The sequence below is a fragment of the Cyrtonyx montezumae genome, unplaced genomic scaffold, assembly GCF_038088225.1.
Source record: "Cyrtonyx montezumae isolate F1298 unplaced genomic scaffold, pur_monq_1.0 scaffold_25, whole genome shotgun sequence".
Taxonomy (NCBI): domain Eukaryota; kingdom Metazoa; phylum Chordata; class Aves; order Galliformes; family Odontophoridae; genus Cyrtonyx; species Cyrtonyx montezumae.
The window spans coordinates 10,657,241-10,678,250 of record NW_027071992.1 but is presented as its reverse complement, the minus strand read 5'-3'; the positions used below and the strand labels follow the sequence as shown (position 1 = coordinate 10,678,250).

The 21,010-nt window shown below is 40.3% G+C and overlaps 2 protein-coding genes across 2 annotated transcripts; both read left to right on the top strand.

The window, feature by feature from the left end:
* The first annotated feature begins 4,577 nt into the window (after nucleotides 1–4,577).
* On the top strand, nucleotides 4,578–8,151 carry RIMOC1 (RAB7A interacting MON1-CCZ1 complex subunit 1). The gene is made up of 6 exons (XM_065739905.1): nucleotides 4,578–4,717; nucleotides 5,080–5,186; nucleotides 5,530–5,676; nucleotides 6,066–6,197; nucleotides 6,399–6,513; nucleotides 7,770–8,151. The coding sequence occupies exons 1-6, from the start codon at nucleotides 4,624–4,626 to the stop codon at nucleotides 8,057–8,059; spliced, it is 885 nt and encodes a 294-aa protein (XP_065595977.1). The 5' UTR covers nucleotides 4,578–4,623; the 3' UTR covers nucleotides 8,060–8,151.
* Nucleotides 8,148–14,641, top strand: FBXO4 (F-box protein 4). Its single transcript, XM_065739904.1, has 7 exons — nucleotides 8,148–8,622; nucleotides 8,836–9,071; nucleotides 9,629–9,849; nucleotides 10,769–10,844; nucleotides 11,329–11,507; nucleotides 12,463–12,638; nucleotides 14,016–14,641. Exons 1-7 carry the CDS (start codon nucleotides 8,419–8,421, stop codon nucleotides 14,103–14,105), a joined length of 1,182 nt encoding a protein of 393 aa, XP_065595976.1. The 5' UTR covers nucleotides 8,148–8,418; the 3' UTR covers nucleotides 14,106–14,641.
* The last annotated feature ends 6,369 nt before the right edge of the window (nucleotides 14,642–21,010 follow it).

Below are 21,010 nucleotides of genomic sequence, written 5' to 3'. Positions count from 1 at the left end.
AGGTGAGCTAAAAAAAAGACCGAGAAGCTAACACATCCATTCACCTCTCTATTCATTAAAGATCGTCAGGAGGTGCAAAATGATCCAAGACTGAACTAATATATTTTGAGCAAACCTTTATTATTTAGACCCAATTAGTCATCAGGGGTACAACTTACCAGAACAGTGTCCTTTATAAGACAGATAAAATAGCCTAATACCCAATGCACACAAAAATTCTGATTAAATCTTGAATTCACATTAACAAACAGTTAAATTGTATCTGCTTCTAATTTAGATCCTTATGGTTTTGCACATTCTAGAAGTGTGTAATCTTTTTAAAATTGAAATAATTAATTAATCAAATTAAAAAGATTACACACTTCCAATTAATTAAAAGCCCAAAAGTGAGTCATTTCTTGTTGATTTGCTCATGCAAATTTGCCATTCCTACCTAACACTTTACAAATACACACCAAACTTCTGTAATTCATCAGAAATCAAATATGCTTTCTAAATCTATTGCAATCTCATAGCCTATCCAGTCTTCACTAAATCAACTCATATTTTTCTCAGTTATTATTACTATTAAATTTAAATCGGAGAGAGCTAACAAATTACCTACAAAAATTTGAGGTTCACATATTACTTATAGTAAAATTGAGTACTCGTTTCAATGGATCTGAAAAGTATGAATTCTGGAGAGGCATGAGAATGCCAACTAGTCATGGAAATCATACTAATTTACTGTCACTCCAAGATACTTATAAACTACTGCACTATAAACTTTTCCAGATACTACAGGATTTAGAGCATGATGCTCTAAACTGACAGCAGTATGTCTGTTTTAATATCCATAACATATTTGCTGTTCATTTCAAACCAAATTTTGACCATGGACTTTTAGACTGTTAGGAATTGCTGGATGCTGGATAAGGGATAATGTCTGGTACCTTTTGATGAACAGTCAGTTTTCTACCAAAACAGATGGTTACTAATTCAGTGGTACTTTCATCACTCGGTACTACTGAAACATACAACCAAAGTGCACATATTTTCACCAAAATTAATATGACTTCTTTATAATCCCATTTATGTGTCATAGCTCAAGAAAATGTGCACTGCCTGGAAAAGTTCAGAGTCCTTGAGACTGCTAGTAATGGCAAAAGCGTAAAATTCACTGCTGTGTGAAGTTATTTTACCTAGACGTTTCTGTACTTTCAAATTAAAGCAAATATTTTCTTACCTACATGGTTTTCCAGTTCCTCTTTTTAAAAACTAGTTGGGGTAGTAATAAGTATACAGAGGAACCACATAATAATGTCTGAATACAATTTCTTTATCTTCCAGAAATAAAAGAGGTCACCATTTCTAAAGCAAGGTAGCTTGCACATGTTCAAGACAACAGTTGTTTTAATATACTCTGTTTTCAGATATTTGAAGATTTCAAGCTAGCCCACATTCCCAGTTATGTTTACCAAGATAGTTAGCCAATACTCATCAGAAAACCACAGGATAAACATAATTCCTTACTGGAAACCTGGTTACAGCCAGTCTGTTTCTCTAGCAGCATACGTATTTACAAACAAATTTCAAAAGGACTAAAGAGTATTAGTACTGGCTTGGAAGGAAAAAAAACAGCAGAATCTACGGTAGCAAACAAATATGAGAAAAAATGCATGCTCAGTGAAAACAGATCCTATTGAATATTTTGGAACAAATTTCTGAGACAAAAATGATACCTATAATTATTATAATATATTTATAATAATTAATATTAAAAACCATAAAATATTTAAATAGAAAATAAATATAAATTATATTTAAATAATGTATTATTATAATATTATTACTCATGTATGAGGGCGGCTCTGAAGGTAATTCCTCCTATTTCATTATGTGTATGAATGTTGGTATAGTTGAATATTTTCATAAATATTCCAATACAATTTTGCTATGCAACAGATGGCAGCAGAGGGGCCGCCTGACTGAATGGCGCCTGACATACAGAAATGCAGATGAAGCAAAAGTGTGCCACAGAATTCCTCCATGCGGAGAAAAAGACATTCACCAAAGGTTGCTGGATATTTATGGTGACCAAATAAAAAATGTTGCACAGTGAGGCAGTGGATGGTGGGTTTCAGCACTGGCAGCAGCAGCAGCGGGTCACATGCAGGCACCTGTTCATTGCTGGTTAAAATGCATAGCTAATGACAGTGAATGCTTTGAAAAATAGTGTTTTGTGGTGGACTATTTGTTCTATCAAATATTGTCATCATGCTCTTTGTATCTGTTGTAGTTTCTGTGGAAATAAATAGGAGGCATTATTTCAGAGTGGCCTACCACAAATACTGTGCAAAAACATAGGATATTAGAATGTTCAAATATTTAATCCATCCATGTACTTCACACTGAGTATGTGTACATATGCATATAAACACATATACAAATTTATATATAAGTTGCACGTGACAAGAACCATTTGTGGCAAAGCCATACTCTTGACTCTGAAGGATGAAATACTAACAGCTCTCTCTCCTGCCTCAGCCACAACTGTTTATGTACTGTGAAGCCTCTCCTGCTGTACTTCTATCAATGTAAAAACAGAGCCTGTTTTTAAATAGCCAACACGTTATAAATAACAGGAGCTTCAAAATTAAGAACACTAGGCAGCAAATTACCACAAATACTACATAAACGTTTACCTAAAACTGTTTTAGCATACTAGAACAATTCCTTAAAACAACTCTATAGAGAAAATGCCTTTTTCTTAAATAAGGTTTATGTTAGGAGTCACCTAGAAATACAGGATGAAATACATGATGCAACTTTGTGGAAAACCGAGAAACTAAATTTTAGTTTTCCAACCCTGAAAAGAAGGGGAAGAAGTAGCACACCCCAAACCAGGACATTGTCTTCAATAATTGCCAGCATTTGTCAGGGTTTTTATTTAAAACAAGTTTTAGGAAAGAAACAAAACATAAGGCAAATTGAGATAATTGTTCTCTCAAGTAATCAGGCCTCTGTTCTTTTAATAGTTTTCTGAACAAAGTGCTCTGCAAGGTGTGTGGGGAAAACTAGCACCATAGTTCTATGAGGTTCAACATGTGGCTTGGGAGTCTCTTGCCAGAGGGAATGAAGCTTGGAGAAGGCATTTTTTCCTCTCTCAGTTTGTAGCAGTTTCTATTTTACCAGGTTGTTATTAACAGAAACACATCCCTTTCTTACCATTCCACTGGTAGGAAAAGTCAAAAACAGATTCTGCAGCATATTTAAAGAAACAATGGATAACCATTTCTGGACAAAAGCATATACCTTTAGTTTTGGAGCAGATACATTGCAAATAAGCTGCAGCGCCTGAGTACAGGCAGAGGAATAATACTACTTCCTTTATCAATTAAGTCAACACAACCATTTTAGTTTTGCTTGTTTGTTTCTCCAAAAGTGACATCTTGAAAGATTAGATCACATCTCTTTCCCTATTAAAGGCTCACTTGACAACGTGTAAAGAAAGCCAGTAAGAGAGCAACATAGATCATAGCTGGATGTGTAAATGAGAGTTATAGGCAGGACTAACCAAGAAGCACATCTGAAGGACCAGAAGGTAATTTACCAACACACAGCCATTTCTCAGTCCCCAAACTGACAGCGTGGAAACTAATGTATTTCATTTAAAACACAAAGCCCTATCTCCTCTAACGCAGTTATTAACTTTAATACTTCCAGTACTGAGGCAGCTGTTGTATAGATGAGTACATGTATTTGGGCATGGACTGTGCACGAGTAAATAACAGTACACACAAATCCACTGAGAGATTTCTTCTAGAATTTTTTTTTCCTTTTGCTTTTACTTTTGTACTCTGTTTGATCTGTTTGAGAGCACTTAGGGATGGCACATAAGACAGGCAACAGCGAAAGCATCGGTGTCGGTATTCAACCAGCTGTCCTCATCCTGATTACATACACAGGGGTGAATTGCAGCTGTGTTTTGGAGGTACATCAGCCGGAGATAAGAACTATCAGTGTGAGCACCACGGAGCTTGGAAGGAGATTGCCAGTGTCTTCAGTCACTCCTGAAATGCATGGGCCAACTGAATCCAGAACAGTGTGCCAAGTCACAACGCATGACACAAATGGACACTGACATGCTGTTTTTGGTTTTTGGTTTTTTTTTTCCAGACAGGTGAGGATGAGGGGGAGCTAGAGAAACAACGTACTGAAACAATACACTGAAACACATTATGGCTGTTTTTATCCAAGATAATGAATATCACTACTTTTTCTTCCTAACACAGCAGCAGCCAACCTCTAGGAGCTATGAGGTGATCTTTTTTAACCTGAACAGCAAACCGCAGCCTCAGTACGTTCGCGGATCCAGCGGGGCCCAGCTGCCTCTCACTGCACCGCCGCCACGCGCACAGCGCAGCCGCCATAACGCACATTACGTACGCCACTAACAGCACGTGAGGTCTGGAAGGCGCAGCCCGCCATCCCGCGGCTCTGCTCTCCACAGCCCCCGAGCGAAGGCGCGATCCGCCGGCGCTGCTGCGCGTGCGCACGGCGCTGCCGCAGCGCCTATGACGGCTCCGCGTGGGTTCCTTCTCTCGCGGTGCCGGGTGCCGTGACGTGCACAGGCGGCGAGGGATGGCCGAGGCGGGAAGCGCGGTGTCCGCGCTGCGGCCGCGGCTGGAGGCGCTGGGCCGGCGGCTGGCGTCGCCCCGGGCAGCGGGCGGCGACGGTGAGGGGCGGCCCTACCGAGTGCAGATCAGGTCCCTTCCCTCGGCAGCGCTTGTCCTCCCGCAAAAAAAAAAAAGTCAGGGCCTGCGGTGAGGCCGGCGCCCGCCGATTCTCCGGAACGCTGAGGCTGGTCTGTAGGGCGGGTGGTGAGGCCCAGGTCTGCCCCTGTGTGGTACCGAGGCGGCCGCTGTGCCCGTGCGGTGCGTGGCGGTACCCAGGAGGCGCTCAGGTCGGTCACGGAAGGGCTGTGTCGTTCCGCTGCCGCTGCGGGTGTCACGAGGTTAACCCACACCAGCGGAAAGCGGCGGTGCGCCGGGACCCGGGGCTTGTCGGCACTAAGGGAACCCTGTGTTCTTCCTTCAGGTATCTTCTTAGCAAAGGGTTCTGCTGCTCTGGAGAAACTGAAGGACCTCTGTAAAGAAGGGAAAGAGAGAGCGCATCCTTCCGTGCTTGTACAACTTTACACACAGGTAGCGTGTTTGCTGCATGAACCCTGCAGGAGCCCTGCTTTAAAGTAGGATGCCATTTGGAGTATGGGAGACAGGATACGGCAGAAACTGATCTGTGTGGAAATTACAGAACATAACGCTGCTCTAATTTGCACTGGAAGATGAGTTAAGAGTTGATACAGGACATAAAGGGTTATGTCAACTGTCTGCAATCTTATAAAACTTTCAACTTGTTTCTTTTTAAAGCTGAGTTACTTTAAAATTGTATTCCTTTATAAGCTGTAACAAGTGTTCATGTTACTCACCACCATCGGATTATTTTGCTGGTGGTAATTTCACATTGTATATCTTCTTGTTTCCATAGGCTGTCTTAGACATTACCTATTTTGAGGAAAGCCAACTTGCGGATGAAGATTTTGCAGGGGAATCTTCCTTGCAAAAAGTTAAAGAACTTATTTCTATTCTTTCAGACCCAGAAGACTTAGTGAGGGAATGCAGCTTAAATGAAGAAGTGAGTACTAATGTTATTCATCCAGACAATTAACTATTTTTTGCTTAAAAATCAAAAGTCTGTTTTAGGGTAGTAGCACTTGTATTTGTGTTGGGCAAAATCTAAGATCATTGGTGAAGAAAAAAAATCATTTTAACATTATTTAAATACTGAGTCCTGGAAAGAATTTTTCAAGTAACTTGTGTGCTGAGAATTTTTCTTACTGACATTTCCTGAATCCAGAGGCTTTTGGCGACATAAATGCAAATTATTAGGTATGTGGCTCTGAGCACTGTTGTTAAGCACAGCCTTTAAAGGTAGAAGTTTAATACGTATGCATGTGTGTATGTATATGACAGTTTGGATGATTTATTTTTTGGCTTACCACAGTTTGCTGGATTTTATTTCAGCCCATCAACATCCTTAGTATAGATTTGGTAGAATGTCTTTATTGGAGAAAAGGAGCCCTGCTTTACATGTATTGTCATACAGCAAAAGAAAGGAGTGAATGGCTACAAGGAAACATTGCTTTATTTAAAAAGGTAAGGGAGATTTTTAGAAGTGCTCTGAGTGTATGAGTGCCTGTAAATGCAGTTGAAAGCATGACTTTTCTCTAAAATAAGTCTTTTTTTTTTCCCTTTTAAATAAGACTGGGGAAATTCATACCTGGAAGTATTTCTGGCTGTCACTGAATTAATGAGAATTTGTCTATTTTTTTTCCTGTTCTTTTAAACTGTTTTCAGTGTCTTAATGATGGAGTTCATTACCTGATGAAGATGCTTAGCTTTAGATGTCCTCTTCATTTAGATGGAGATGTCTTGCTTCAAGATAAAGACACAGCTAGACTACTCAGTGAAGGTAAAAAAAAAAAAAAAGTACAACACACACACACCAGTAACTACTCCACTTTGTGAAATCTTTATTATAGAACTTAATAGAACAGCAACAGCAAAAAAAATACAGACATGAGAGAGAAGTAGGCAGTAGCATTCCCACCCACACTTCTTTCTGAGTCATGGGTTTCAGAGGATGGTAGTGTTCTTTTTGAGTGCTCTGTAGAAAAATGAACTGAGGCTGTTGGTGTTTTGTGCACAGCATCTGTGATCTATAAGCATCCACTTTTCTTTCAGCATTTGTCAGCTGACACAAATCTGACCACAGGGGGCACTAACTATTCCCATTGTTGATCTTCCTGTTTAGATCTGGAACAAAATGCAAATATGATGAATTAGTAATTTCACACAGATAGGAGTTATATACCAAATTGATTGGAGATGTGAAGCTCTCTATCCACTGTAGTTTTTTGTAAGGTACTTCACATGGTGCCTTTAATGGGCATCTGAGGCTTCCTCAGTGTGATACAGTGGAACGGGGTTTCTGAAGTTAAATAGCTAGTGCTGAGGGCAAAATGCCAACACTGTAGACTCTGTAGTGTCCTTCACAAGACACTTGTAGAGACAAAAGTGTCTCTCACAAGAGACTTCACAAGACCACTGTAGACACCAGTCTACTCTGGTCCTGTGAAATGAATGGTTTAGGGGACTTGGGACAGCTGCCTGTTTAGTTTTGTCAGAAAGGAGAATTGTTCCACTACAAATCTATGTTAAGCATGTTCAGTAACTGATACTGTAGATTTATTTACTAGGATTCTTTTTGTTTGCTTGATTGTAGACCTTCTTACATAGCTTTCTATTTGACTACTAAAGCTTAAAATAAGTTGGGATATTTGGTCAAGGATGTAATGGTCAAATAGCAGCTTCTTATTGGACTTAAATTCTGGAAGGCACACAGGCATTCTAATATGAATATACATCATCATACCTGCACCTGAATACTGAAATCCTCTAGGTCAAGTAGGCAAACACAATTAGCAAATTATTTATGTGCCCATCTTACATATTATGAAAGGGCAAAGTGGGTGGAGTAATGAGCAAGGCCTTGTTCCAAGTTCTCTTCTGGGGAGCATCAACCATCTAAAGGTAGAAATGTGTGCTGAATAGGCTTATGCTGCCTGTGTCAACATTTTTTGCTGTGTTACAAAGAAAACTTAAAAGTAACAGTACATTTGTTCACAAGCGGAGAACAAAATACCTGATCTAACTTGTGTTTTGCAGGTGTATATAGTGACACTCACTTACTGGCAATGATGTACAGTGGAGAAATGTGCTATTGGGGATTGAAATACCGTGGAGAGGAAAAGCAGGAGAGCCCTAAGATGACTGACCCAGTGTCTGGCAGCGACCTGGGCTGCAGATCACAGAGTACGCTGGCGGATTTCCGAGAGCTGGGCAAAGCCATGTTAACAAAGTATGTTGCTGTATGTGACGGACCTTTAAAAGACCAAGGATGGAACACAACAAGTGCAAAACAAATGTTGTGTTACCTCAGGAAAACTCACACCTAGATTTGTCACTGTTACTCTGCTGGAAGCTGCTGACTGTGTGATGGGCGCTCTCAGGATGATGATGTGCACCACGCTGAGACCTGCTGTGCCTCGGAGCCTGGCTGCTCATACGGAATGTATGCCCAGTTGCATTAAAAGCATGAGTTCAAAGACCGCGCGGAACGGCGCTCCGAAGTGCAGTGCGGTAGCGCTCCTGGAGCGCGTGACCGTTCGGGACATCCACCGAACCGCGGGTGACGTCGGTACTCGGGCCCTGCTGACTGCACAAACTCCACGCTGTCCGCGGCGGCGTGTCCTCCTCCCCGCCCCGGGCAGGGCAGGGCAGGTCGGCCCGGGCGCCGCCTCCGGCCGCGGTGCGGATGGCGGCGGAGCGCGGAGCTATGGCGGCCGGCGGGGCTGCGGAGTGCGGCGGGCTGGAGGCGGCTGTGCGCGGCCACCTGCGTGTGCTGCGGGAGCGCTGGGCGTGGGGCGGTAGGGATCGGGGCGCGGCAGCCGCAAAGCCGGGCCCCGCTGTCGGCGGTGAGGACGCGGCAGAGGAAGTGAGCGCCCTGCAGGCGCTGCCGGTGAGTGGTACCCTCCTCCTCCGGCGCTGCGTGCGGTGACTAGCTCAAATTCCTCGCTACCGGGGGGGGGGGCTCCGCGGTCTCGCGGCCTTCCGCATCGGGCGGCAGGGACGGCTCGCCGCGATGTGCGGCGCCCGCGTCCTACTCTCGTTCAGTATCCCTCGGGTTTGTTGGGCTCCCGGAGCGCTAACCACGTGCTGTGGCTGTTTTCAGATCGATGTGCAGCTGTACATCATGTCCTTCCTCTCGCCCCAAGACCTGTGCCGCTTGGGGTGCACGAGTTGTTACTGGAGGGTGGCTGTGCAGGACCCTCTGCTGTGGAGGAATTTTCTCCTGCGGGATCTCCCGTTTTGGACATCTGTTGATTGGAAATCTCTCCCAGCTGCAGAAATTTTTAGTAAAGCCTTTTCAGAAGTCAGTGATGAAGCCCTGTATGATTACATGGCGGCGTAAGTATTTCTCTGTTCTCTGATACAATTTACAAGCCCTGCACAGCAGCCCATGGACAGGTTTTGTATTTAGAATAGAAAGATTGTGCAGTAAGATGATGCTGAATAAATGTTGATGGTTCTTAAACCCATTGCCTGTTTTGGAAGTCTTATTTCCTGTTGTGTGACAGTTTGGTCAGTTTGGAATTCAGCAGGAATGTAAGGTCTTTAAGAATGCAGAGGTTCTTATAAACTCTGTACCTACTATACCACAAGAAAACATGCACTGGAGAAGCTGCAAATGCTGGGGACGTTGACAAAAATGTTCTTAAATACAGCGAAAATTAATTAAAGCTTTAAAAAGTCAGTGTTTGGAATTTGAGTGAACTGATGCTTTTACCTTCTTTATGGTGATGTCTGAAACCGTCAGTTTGGATCTTTCAGCTGTGTGTTTTCACCCTTGCTTGAGCTACACCAGTAACAAAACGTGAGAAGCATGGGGCCTAAATAAATGTTTATTGATTAATACCACTTGTGCATCTTGTGTTTAATTTCTAGCTGCATCTATTTTAACACAGATATAAAAAAAGCTGTCCTCTGACCAGAAGAAGTTTGAAATCAGGTCGCCCTCGGTATGGTGCTGTCACTTCCTTTTTGCAATCTCTGGTCACTCAGTCAGAACCTCGCTTTGCTATGTTTGGGCCGGGTTTGGAAGAGCTGGATGACTCTTTAGTACGAAAGATGATGACGTGCCCAGAAATCCTGCTAGTGGCTGGCTTACCTCAAAGACAAATTCATGGTAACGATGGTGATGTTATTGTTTGTATTGTTTTAATTTTATCAGTAGATGTAACAAAAATCACTAGGAAAGAAATAGAAAAATAATTATTTTTTTAATTCTCCCATTGAGAATCAAAAGCATACTGGTAAAGAATATATATATATCTTTCTGTATGTATTTATTCAAAAGGATAAATACAATAAACATTTGGGATAAAATTGTTGCTGCAGTGAATTTAACAGTTTAATTAAAAAAAAAAAGTCAAAGGGATCAAGATTTTGTTCTTTTTATTTCTATTTTGATCCTAAATTCCATGTCAAAGTTGCTGTGATAATAAAAGTTTCCTTTATATTTTACTTCCTGTAAGTGATTAAAAAACACACTTGTTTTTTTTATGTAGGAATTCAAGACTGAGCGTGTATCTAAGTGTAAACTTTGGAGTTGTAGAACCATGTAAAGGAATTTTTTCTAAGTTTAGAAACTTTGTTTTTAACATCTGTAATTTCTCTTATGTCCAAACCTGACCAAAAAGTATTACTTTATTTCCTTTTTTAAAACATGGCACAATTGGAATGATTACATTATCTTTATAAGAGGTGAGAAAATGTACTGTAAAAATATAGCTTCATCTTTTTTCTTTCCTTTTCAATTCAACTTGTTGTAAATTGTCCACAAAATTTCTGTGCTAGTTTAGAGTTACAGGTACAAGTTTTAATTCCTCTCTGACTTAGATTTCTAGGTCCTAACCTAAATATTTAATGCATGGAAATCCCAGCTTGTTTTCTTTTAACGCTACTTAATTTAGTTAATTTATTTTAGTTAAATTGACAATCTGTGTGGCCAATTTAGAGCTGGATTTTTCAACCTATAACTTAGTCATATTCAGTGACAAAGTGTTTGTAATCCTTTATGCTTTTTTTTTTCTTTCTCTCTGTAGGAATTGGATCAGGAGTCAGTTTTCAGTTGAATAACAATCAAAAATTCAACATTGTGACATTGTACTCAACAACCAGGTAAGATTTTTTTCTCCACAAAAAAGCACAATTTCTCAGTTATTTCATACCTCTTTTGTTTTTGTTTTGATGTGATTTCTGTCTTTATTCACATCAGTGGATACTCTATAAACTGAAACTTCGATACATATCTTCATTCTTTCTCTTCCCTTCTTCAATCTCTACATTTTCATATGGAAGTGATAAACTTTATTTACCTAATCCTATATATTTATCATACATATTTGTTATGTAAAACAGGTGCTCCTGTCCCTTTTGATAACTTGAAAGACTATAAACATATCCTAGTTCATGTTTTCAGGTGCGTTTTCATATGCATCTTGCAAATTGCTTACTATCTGTAAAGATACAGTAGAAATAATGGGCGGGGAATTAAACTTTTGCTGACTTAGACTACTTTCCTGCCACTTAATGCTGCCTAGATTTTGTTTTTGCATTCTCTACTTAGTTAATCTGACTAGTGAAATATTAAAATATCTTGCAGTGTGGAGAGGAAGAGAGCAAGAGAAGAGCAAGCTGCTGTCGTGAATAAGATGTTCTACCAAGAGAACAGCACTGTAGGGAATCAGCAAGCTGTGCAGTACAATGTAATAGCTCAAGTTAAAAAGGTGTGCCAAGTAGTGGATGGATTCATTTATGTTGCTAATGCAGAAACTCGTAAAAGTAAGGGTTTTTTTTTTAATTCATGTTTTGTGAATGGTATTTTGTGGATAATTGAAATGCCATAAAGATTTGTGAGAAGTATGAAACACATCAAAATCAATGTTCTGATTGCTTCAAAATCTACTTCATTAGTATTTTTTCTTCATGTCTTAGCCAGAGGTTTCCTATCCTAAATACCCTTCATTATTTTCCTATGTGGGATTATGTCCCCTTCATTTGGTTATGACTAACGCTGGTAAGGCTGTTATATAAAGATCTGGTAAATGATTTGAATTTAAATATATATAAACTAAACAAAAATAAAACAAAAAAATCTTGGGGGTTTAGAAGGAGGAAATCCTGAAATTTTTGTAGTGGTGAAACAACCTGTAAACAGAACCTTCACCAGAAAGACAGCAGTATTAAACACAATTAACCCAGATCAGGACAGTTGTATAATAAGAACAGTCCAAACAAGTGTCATGTTAATTTTCTTTACATTCATCAGCTTTAAATGGATGAAAAGGGTTAATTCAGGAAATTAGAGGTTAAAAAAATATGAGGAGATATACTTAGGCTGCAGGCTGTATTGTGAGCCAGTATTTCTCAGTGGCCTGTTGTAGTCTTGAACTCTGAAGTACTTGGATATGCTGTTAAGGACTTGATGAAGCTGCAGGTGGAACTTACAGAGATCTTTAAATAATGGCTAAGTATGACATAAAGACAAAGAGAGGTCTAGCCTTGAGAGTAGCAGAACTAGATAATTTGCTTGCGTCTCTTCCAGTCCCGTGTTTCCTCAACTCTGAGGCCTTATATATTTGAAAGTTATATTATATATAGCTGAAAATTATATATTTGAAAATTAATACATCTATAATTAACATTAAAAACAATTGAAAATTAATATATATGAATGTTCTCCTTGAGGCTTACATACATTTAACACTCGTGTATTTATTTAAAAAAAATTTCCTAGAGCATGATCGTGAGGAGGAACTGGCTCATATTTTGGCTATGATTGATCCAGCCCTTGGACCTCCTAACAGACCTCTGCTAGTTCTGTCTTGTATCTCGCATTTTGGTGTGGAAAGGATTCCTTGTGTTTATATGGCACATCAGCTGCAACTAAATCTTCTACCTCGACCCTGGATGGTACTTCCTTTTTAATCTTTATCTTCTGATTCTATACAGCTTAAATGTAATGTAAGACTATTACAGTTCCTCAACTGTATCTGTGTAAGAAAGTGTATCTCTACAATAATATATAAGCTCTCCACCTAAATGAATTTACTTTATCTGGTCCTGTAAAACAAACATTAGCCAAGCTGACCATAAAGGCGGTATGTGGTTTGGCCAGGCGTCCACACCAGAAACTTCAGATGGAGTCAAGAGACAAAGAAGGGCGAAGTGCTAGTCTTGAAGGGAGTAAGGAAGATTCTGTTAATTTAAATCTAAATTTCTTGAATCATAACCCAGAACTGCACACAGTTTTCAAGGCGAGGCTACACCAGCACTAAAGCAGGAGAGTCACTTCTGGCTGTCTGCTGTGTTCAATGCTGGCAGTGATGAGGTTTGCCCATTTGTCTGTCCAGGCACACTGTTGGCTCATACTGAGCTGCTGACACACGCACACCCAAATCCCTTCTGCTGAGCTGCTCTCCAGCCACTCATCTCCCATCTGTGTCTGTGTCTGGCACTACTTTCTCCCAAGTGCAGTGCCCTTCATTTCTCTTGTTGAACTTCATGCTGATGAATATTCTCTGGTTCAATATATCTGTATCTCTTTTCAAGACTTAGAGAGAGTCAGAACACCTCCCTGTTCTGCAGCAAATTTACTGAGAATGCATTCCACTTCTGCATCTAAGTCACTGATAAAAATGTTGAATAGAACTGGTCCTTGTATTGAACCCTGAGCTTTTGACAAATTTTTTGTTTGTTTGTTTGTTTGTTTAACGTGGTGCTGGATCCATTCTTTCATGCTTGCCAAGTGCAGTATTTATCATTATGGCTCAGTTATGTATAACTTGTTTTTGATCATGTTGTGTAGCCAAAGGAAAAGGAATAGAAATCCCAATTCATTTTCTCTGTTTTCTTTAAGAAAAATCTTCAGAAGCTTTTTCTTTTATATGTACCATTTATAATAGGCACTTTATAATACATTACAAAATCTGAGAAGCGGTAATACAGTTTGAATTCTAAAGGTGTTGACATTTTTTTAGAGGAATTTTCAAGTAGCTTCTCATAAATAGGAAGTTTTTGAGTAGTGATCGGAGCAATTGAAATAAAATTCACCAGAATATCAAGAATGCAAGGCTTTTCCAATGGGTCTCATAATTTATTCTGTAAAAATTATTTTCATTTTGCACCTGGCTTTCAGAAAGCTTGTTCTAAGGGGTCTGGAAGTGAGTGGTAAAAATGCAAATTTGCTAGATTTCTGACTCTAAAGGTAGACATGGAATACTGCCAGAATATCATTGCATTGCCTGTTTTCTGCAATATATAAGATTTTAATAATTACTGTTTTTACAGGTGCAGGACACCATAGCTGCAACTTTAAGTGGACTGCTAGGTGGAATTCAATGGCTCTTGGAGGAAGTGGATTGTAAAAATGCACAATAATTGAACTTATTTTGTTTTACTCTGTAGAGACTTCTGTGTTTTAGAATTCACATGAAATGGGAATCTTGTCCTGACACAGAAATGTCAAAAAGGAGATTTAAAAGAAAAATTGGCATGTATTTCAGTTCACACAAATAATTAACATTGTTAATTAGAAGTACAAGTAAAGTTTTCTGGGTTCCAGCAGCTGATGAAGAATTGATTTTGTTGAGGAATCTGGGTGGACTTTTTTGTGCTAGATTCTTCTTTAATTTGTGGCCTTCAGAGTGCAATCTTTCTTAAGTATATCTGATAATTTTTTTCTGTAAATATACCAAACACTAGGTTAATTTGTCAGTGTACCTGTATTGCAAGCATCATACAACTAGTGATTATATTTAGTGGATATAAATTCAGTGAGAGCCCAATAATGACAGTTGTCTGACAAAAAAAATAGACTACGTTGTATCTTTCTCCTGGTTCAGATTTTGTAGATTAGAAGATGGATATTATCTTTTTCAAAAGAATATATATTTCTCTCCTTTATTTTCTTTCTTTATTTTTTCCCAGAAATAATACTCAGATAAGAAATAGTGCTTGAGGGAGAGTGATCAGCCAAGAATTTGTGGCAACAGACAGGCAAAATCCCCCATGTCAATCACTTGTTTCTTTTTTGTCATCTTATTTGCCAATCCACCACAAAACACTTAAGCATCTTCAGCTTCCTGCTGCACTTAGTTTAAACTGACACATATGCTGCCATGAATGAATATGAAATAGAATGATTACTATTTCAGGACATTTATTAAGTGCATAGTGCTCAAGGACCTCAATATAATTGTTGCTCTTTGCAGATGTGAAATATTTGACTTGAAATTTTCTACGCAGTTGCAGATATTTTTATAGAAAGGGAAACTGCTTCAGATTTGGAATGGTGTTTTTTGTACTGTTGTCTTCTGATAGTTCTGTTCCTGGTCTTCCACCTTTTAAACAATTTTTAATTATTGAATGAAATTTAACTTCCTTTGGCTATATATATATATATATATATATATATATATATATATATATATATATATATATATATTTGCCTATGCATGTATTTGTTCTGTTTTGTTTGTAGTTTATCTTCTTTACCTTTCTCCATATAATTGGAGTTGTCTTGAAAAACTTTTTCTTGGTACCTAGGTTGTTGAAGTACAACATGTAGCCACTTATCTGAATTATCTGAAACTACTTTTATCTGGCATGTGTCTGTGCTTAACATGGCAATTTCAGGAACATTCAATGTGAGAAGCCTCTCTCCCTCTCTCTCTTCCATTATGAAATGGTATAGAGATGGAAACTGTTGCCTTATTTTCCTTCACGTTTATCCTTTTCCTGATTTCATATCAGGACATGTTTGGAGGGAAAAATCCATGGGAAGGCATACTATACTAATTCTGCAACTAACTCTGCTTTAATAGAGTATGTGTACTTTGTCCTCTGAAGTAGGATAAGTATGGATAACTGGAGAAAAATTTCCACACGTTGTGACTGGGTGCATGTGAACTTCGTGCTAGTCAGAATAATTCTGTAGTGATCTGTCTACTGGAATGCATTTTTCATCCTTATACTTTCTAAACAATAAATTATTTTTTTAATGGTATTTCCATTCTCCTGTTTTTTTTATATTGGACCTCTCCCTCCCCCCCCTCCCCCCCCCCCCATACCTGCACACACACAAATGTCTATGGCTGTGCTACAGTAACAGATAACAAGCTGTCATTGTAATGTTAATCATTAATGATTAATTATTGAATGTTTCATTAGCAGACATTTGTTTATTATCATTTTAAAAGGTCAAGATAATGTGGATAACACAGTTTTTCTTAACCTGAAGGACTTCAGTTAAGTTTCTAAAGGTGCTGCCTAGGAGACAAACAGCAGAAGTCGGAAGCTTGTGCAGCTGTATCATTGCAGTTCCATAGCTGGTGGGGCAGCCTGTGTGACTGTGGAGGAGTGCTGCAGGCCCAGCAGTGCCATCGTGCCACGGAAGGGGGTGTGGTGTCCTGCTCTGCTCTACACGGTGAGCCCTCACCTCCAGCAGCGGGTGCATGTTTGGGTACCACTGTACTAAAAGAACAGAAAACTCTTAGAGAGTGTCCAAAGAGCGGCTAGGAAGATGGTGGAGGACAAGCTGAGTGAGGAGCGGCTGAGCGCTGTGGCTGTACTGGGCCCGGAGCAAAGTGTCTGAGGGGGGGCCTGATGGCGGCTGCAGCTCCTCACCGGGTCTGAAGGGCAGCACTGAGCTCTGCTCTCTGTGACAGCCACGGGGCCCGAGGGAACGGCATGGGGCTGTGGTGGAGGAGGGCTGGGGAGTCAGGGAAAGGCTTTGCCCCAGAGGTAGCGGGCATGGAGCAGGCTGCCCAGGGCAGCAGGTAATGGCTCTAAGGTGCTGCAGTTCATGGGGCATTCAGATAATGTTCTCAGAAATAAGGTTTGAACTGTGGTTGGTCCTGTATGGAGACAGGAGTTGAACTTAGTGATCTTTGTGGGTTCCTTCTAACTCTGTAATTTTATGATACAGCTGTGGAAGATGAGAAGAGTGTGTGCTTTGCATATGAACAGGTCAGAAGCGAAGATAAACCATGGAATGAGTTGAGAAGTCATATGCCAAATGATTACTGTGCAGATATGCTGTATATTTTGTTTAGAACTAGCTTTTTCAGATTTCACCCAGAACAATTAGCATGTACGCTTCTAAGCTCACTAAAGGCTGGAGTTTAATAAGGAACTTAAGTTTGATAGAATCTTATAGTCACCAAGGTTGGAAAAAACCTCTAAGATCATCCAGTCCAATCATTCACCTACCACCAGTACTTCCCACTAAACCATGTCCCTCAAGACAACTTCTGAACATTTCTTAAACACCTCCAGCAAAGATGACTCCACCACTTCCCTGGGCAGTCTGTTCCAGTGTCTGACCAGTCTCTCGAAGTTTTTCCTTCACATCCAACCTGAATCTATCCTGGTGCGGCTTCAGGTCATTCCCTCCAGTCCTATCACTAATTACTAGTTACACCCCGACCTCCCTTCAGGTAGTTGTAGACTAAAGAGTTTCAGCTCCCCCAGGTGCTTCTCATAAGACTTGTGCTCTGGACCTATCATCAGCTTCATTGCCCTTCTCTGGCCACACTCTAAGGTCTCAACACCTTTCTCGTAACAAGGGTCCCAAAACTGAACATAGTCCTTGAGGTGTGGCCTCACCAGGGCTGAGTACAGGAAGGACAATCACCTCTGTGTTCTGGCTGACAACATTATTTCTGATACAAGCCAGGATGCCATTGGACAAAAAGATGCCACCTTTTTGTTCACCTGTGCACACTGCTGACTCATGTTCAGCTGAGCACCAACCAACACCCCCAGGTCCTCTACTTCCACACAGTCTTCCAGACGCTCTGCTCTAAGTTTGTAGCATTGTTGTGCCCAAAGCGCAGGACCTGGCTCTTGGTCTTGTTGAACCTCATCCCATTGGTCTCAGCCTAGCTACCCAGCCTGTCCACATCCCTCTGTAGGCCTTCCTACTCTCAAGAAGGTCAACACTTTTTTCTAACTTCGTGTCATCCACATGCTTACTGAGGGTCTGCTTAATCCCCTCATCCAGGTCATCAGTAAAGATATGAGACAAACAGAACAGGCCCCAGTGCTGACCTCTGGGTTACATCACTAGTGGCCAATGCTGGCTGGATTTAATTTCATTCACCATCACTCTCTGGGCCTGGCCATGAAGCCAGTTCTTTACCCAGCAAAGAGTGTATCTGTCTAAGCCTTGGGCTGCCAGCTTCTCCAGAAAGAAGTGAAAAGCAGTATCAAAATCTTTGCAGAAGTTTAGGACTTAAATTATTACAATTTCAAAAGTGCTTAAAATTTGAATATTAGAATGTTACAAAAATATGTTTTATATTTCAAATAAAATAAAATAAATGTTGTCTATGTTTATATTGACAATAGTGTGATGGTGATGAATTTGTGAACTCTTCTTCTTTCCCAAAAATCCTGCTCTCTTTCAGAGCTCTAACAGTGTTAGAAAAACTCATTTTCCTGCTCACCATTTCTTTAGAAAAAGTTCACAAAATGAAAACCAAAGTTTAAAATGACAACATATCTATATTAAAGCTTATCTCCTGGGCAGCTTCCTCCTACCAGAAAATAAGCAGTTGTGGGGATGCAAATTTTCATAGTCTTTGAAACTTAGGGTAACAAGAATGCCTGCTGTGCACTCCAAAGGAGCTGGTGAAGAAAGCTGAAAAGGGCACGGGACAGCGAGGACACTGGCAGTAAGTGGTCAGTGTCTGCGGTTCCTGCTGGACCGGCCCTGAGCGGCCCCAGAGCGGGAAAGCGCGGACCCTCCCGCTCCCTGCAGCCTCGTTGCCTCCCACTAGATGACACTACTGATCTACAGCAGCCACTGGCGGGCTCCAGGGACATCTGACGAAGCGCATTCAAGTTGTCGGTTTTGCTTTTCACTGACACAGCAAGTGGTTATAGAAAAGCCTGTGAGAAAACGAAACGAAACGAAACAAAACAACTCCCTCCCCAAAAACATCTCAACAACAACAAAGAGAAATCACCCAGAGTTTTTCAAAGGCTTATACAGAGAGGATATGATGTCTATGTTTTTCTTTTCTTTTCTTTTCTTTTCTTTTCTTTTCTTTTCTTTTCTTTTCTTTTCTTTTCTTTTCTTTTCTTTTCTTTTCTTTTCTTTTCTTTTCTTTTCTTTTCTTTTCTTTGTCCATCCTAATCATAAAAACATAGACTGGCTTGGGTTGGAAGGGTTGTCTAGGACATCTCCAATGAATTTCCTAAAAACATCTAATTGAAATATCCCCTCTTTTGGATCAAAACCATTCAATCATGTCCTATAACTCTCAAAGCGCTTGAAAAGTTGGTCTCCCTTCTGTTGTAAGCTCCCTTTGAGTACTGAAATGCCACAATGAGCTCTCCTCAAAGCCTTCTCTTCTCCAGCCTGAACAAGCTCAGGTCCCTCAGCCTTTCTTCACAGGTGAGGTACTCCCACCCTCCAATCATCCTGCTGACTCTCCTCTGGACATGCTCCAACAGCTTCACATCTTTCTTGTGCTGGGTGCCCTGGGCCTGGATGCAGTACTGTAAGTGAGGTCTTGCAAGGGGATAATAGGGGGAAAAAAACAAAAAACAGCTTGCCACCCTTCTTTTAATGCAGCCCAGACTTCTGTTGGCCTACCAGGCTGTAAGTGCACTGTGCTAGACCATGTTCAGCTTTTTGCTCACCAGTATCCCCACGTCCTTCTCCACACGGCTGCTCTCTATGTGTTCTTTTCAGTCTATACACACATCTGGGATTTTCCTGACCTAAGTGCAGCACCTTGCACTTGGCCTTGCTGAACTGCATTAGTTTTCATGGTCACACTTTTCAAGCTTATCCAGGTCCCTTTGGATGCTGCCTCGTCCTTCTGCTCATCTGCACTACTCAGCTTGCTCTGGTCAACAAATTTGCTGAGGGTAAATTCAGTCCCACTGACTATGACATTGATTAAGATGTTGAAGAGCACTGGCACCAAGATGGACACATAAGGAACAGTACTCCTCACTGGCCCCCACCTGGACATAAAGCAATGGATATTGAAAATCTAGTAAATATTATTACCATTTTCTATGGAAGGGTTACCACTAAAGAGAGTATCTGGAGTTGCTGTCAGGAGAATGTATGGATACAAGAGCTAGACTGTTGAAAACCAGTTGAAAATTTAGTATGTGATTTAGTTTTTCTTTTGTGTCATTTTATTGTGAGTGGTTCTGGATAAGATAATCTACTTATGACATGGGGTTTCCAACTTTCTGGCTTGCCTTGGCTACACTGAGAGAAAAGTTATCACCTTGGGTCACATATAAAATCTACAGTATAGTTCAAGTGTATAAGCAACAAAACTTATTTTTATTAAAACGTAAAAAAACTTATTTTTATTAAAACGTAAAAAATGAGAGATCAACAGAAACATAAAACTATAAGAAATTTCCTCTTGTTTTTGTGCAACTAATACATCAGTCTGATTCAGTGACAGTGGTTGCCATTCTTAGTGAGTGCTTGAGCTGTTCATCAGGGATTTTCGATTAACTTTGTATTCCTTCTGTGTTTCATCCTTAAAAATAGTTGTTCACGAATGTACATACTGACAAAAGTACTGGAGTACTGTGCCCAGGTCTGGGGCCCCCAACGCAGAAAAGATGTGGAGCTTTTAGAGAGGGTCCACAGGAGGGCCACAAAGATGATCCAAGGTCTGAGCTTACCATCTATGAAGATAGGCTGAAAGAACTGGGCTTGCTCAGCCTGGAAAAGAGAATGGTGTGGGGAGATCTCATTGCAGCCTTCCAGTATTTAAAGGGAGTTTATAAACATGAGAGAAATCAACTTTTTACATGGGTAGATAGTGACAGGACAAGGGGGAATGGTTTTGAACTAATAGAAGAAAGATTTAGATTAGAGAGGGGAGTTTTTTACTGAAACTGTGGCAAGGTGCTAGCACATGTTGCCCAGAGAGGCTGTGGATGCCCCCCCCATTCATGGAGGTGGTTAAGGCTGGTTTGGATGAGACCCTGGACAATATGATCTAGTACTTGACCTAATGGCTGGCAACCCTGCCTGTGATACTGAGGTTCCATCCAACCCAAGCCATTCTATTATTCTATGATTATATGAAAAATGATGACATAATAAGGTGTGATTGTGAAGTGAGGGATATTTTTCTCTGGTAAGAGAGGTCTGATGAATGTCTGGTAAAGACACATGATCAGATTTTTCTTTGCAACTTAGTATATTCTATTTGACATTTGGCAGATAATATATTTATGTTGACTGAGAAAGAAGTCACAAATATACCAAAAATCAATGATTTTTTGTAATCTTG

What these genes read in the sequence shown, in the direction of transcription:
- RIMOC1 (XM_065739905.1), top strand. Translation starts at nt 4,624, where the DNA reads ATGGCCGAGGCGGGAAGCGCGGTGTCCGCGCTGCGGCCGCGGCTGGAG. An exon ending in ACATTGCTTTATTTAAAAAG is followed by an intron (nt 6,198 to 6,398) that starts GTAAGGGAGATT and finishes AACTGTTTTCAG; the next exon opens with TGTCTTAATGATGGAGTTCA. An exon ending in AGCTAGACTACTCAGTGAAG is followed by an intron (nt 6,514 to 7,769) that starts GTAAAAAAAAAA and finishes TGTGTTTTGCAG; the next exon opens with GTGTATATAGTGACACTCAC.
- FBXO4 (XM_065739904.1), top strand. Translation starts at nt 8,419, where the DNA reads ATGGCGGCGGAGCGCGGAGCTATGGCGGCCGGCGGGGCTGCGGAGTGC. An exon ending in ACCTCAAAGACAAATTCATG is followed by an intron (nt 9,850 to 10,768) that starts GTAACGATGGTG and finishes TTCTCTCTGTAG; the next exon opens with GAATTGGATCAGGAGTCAGT. An exon ending in ACATTGTACTCAACAACCAG is followed by an intron (nt 10,845 to 11,328) that starts GTAAGATTTTTT and finishes AATATCTTGCAG; the next exon opens with TGTGGAGAGGAAGAGAGCAA.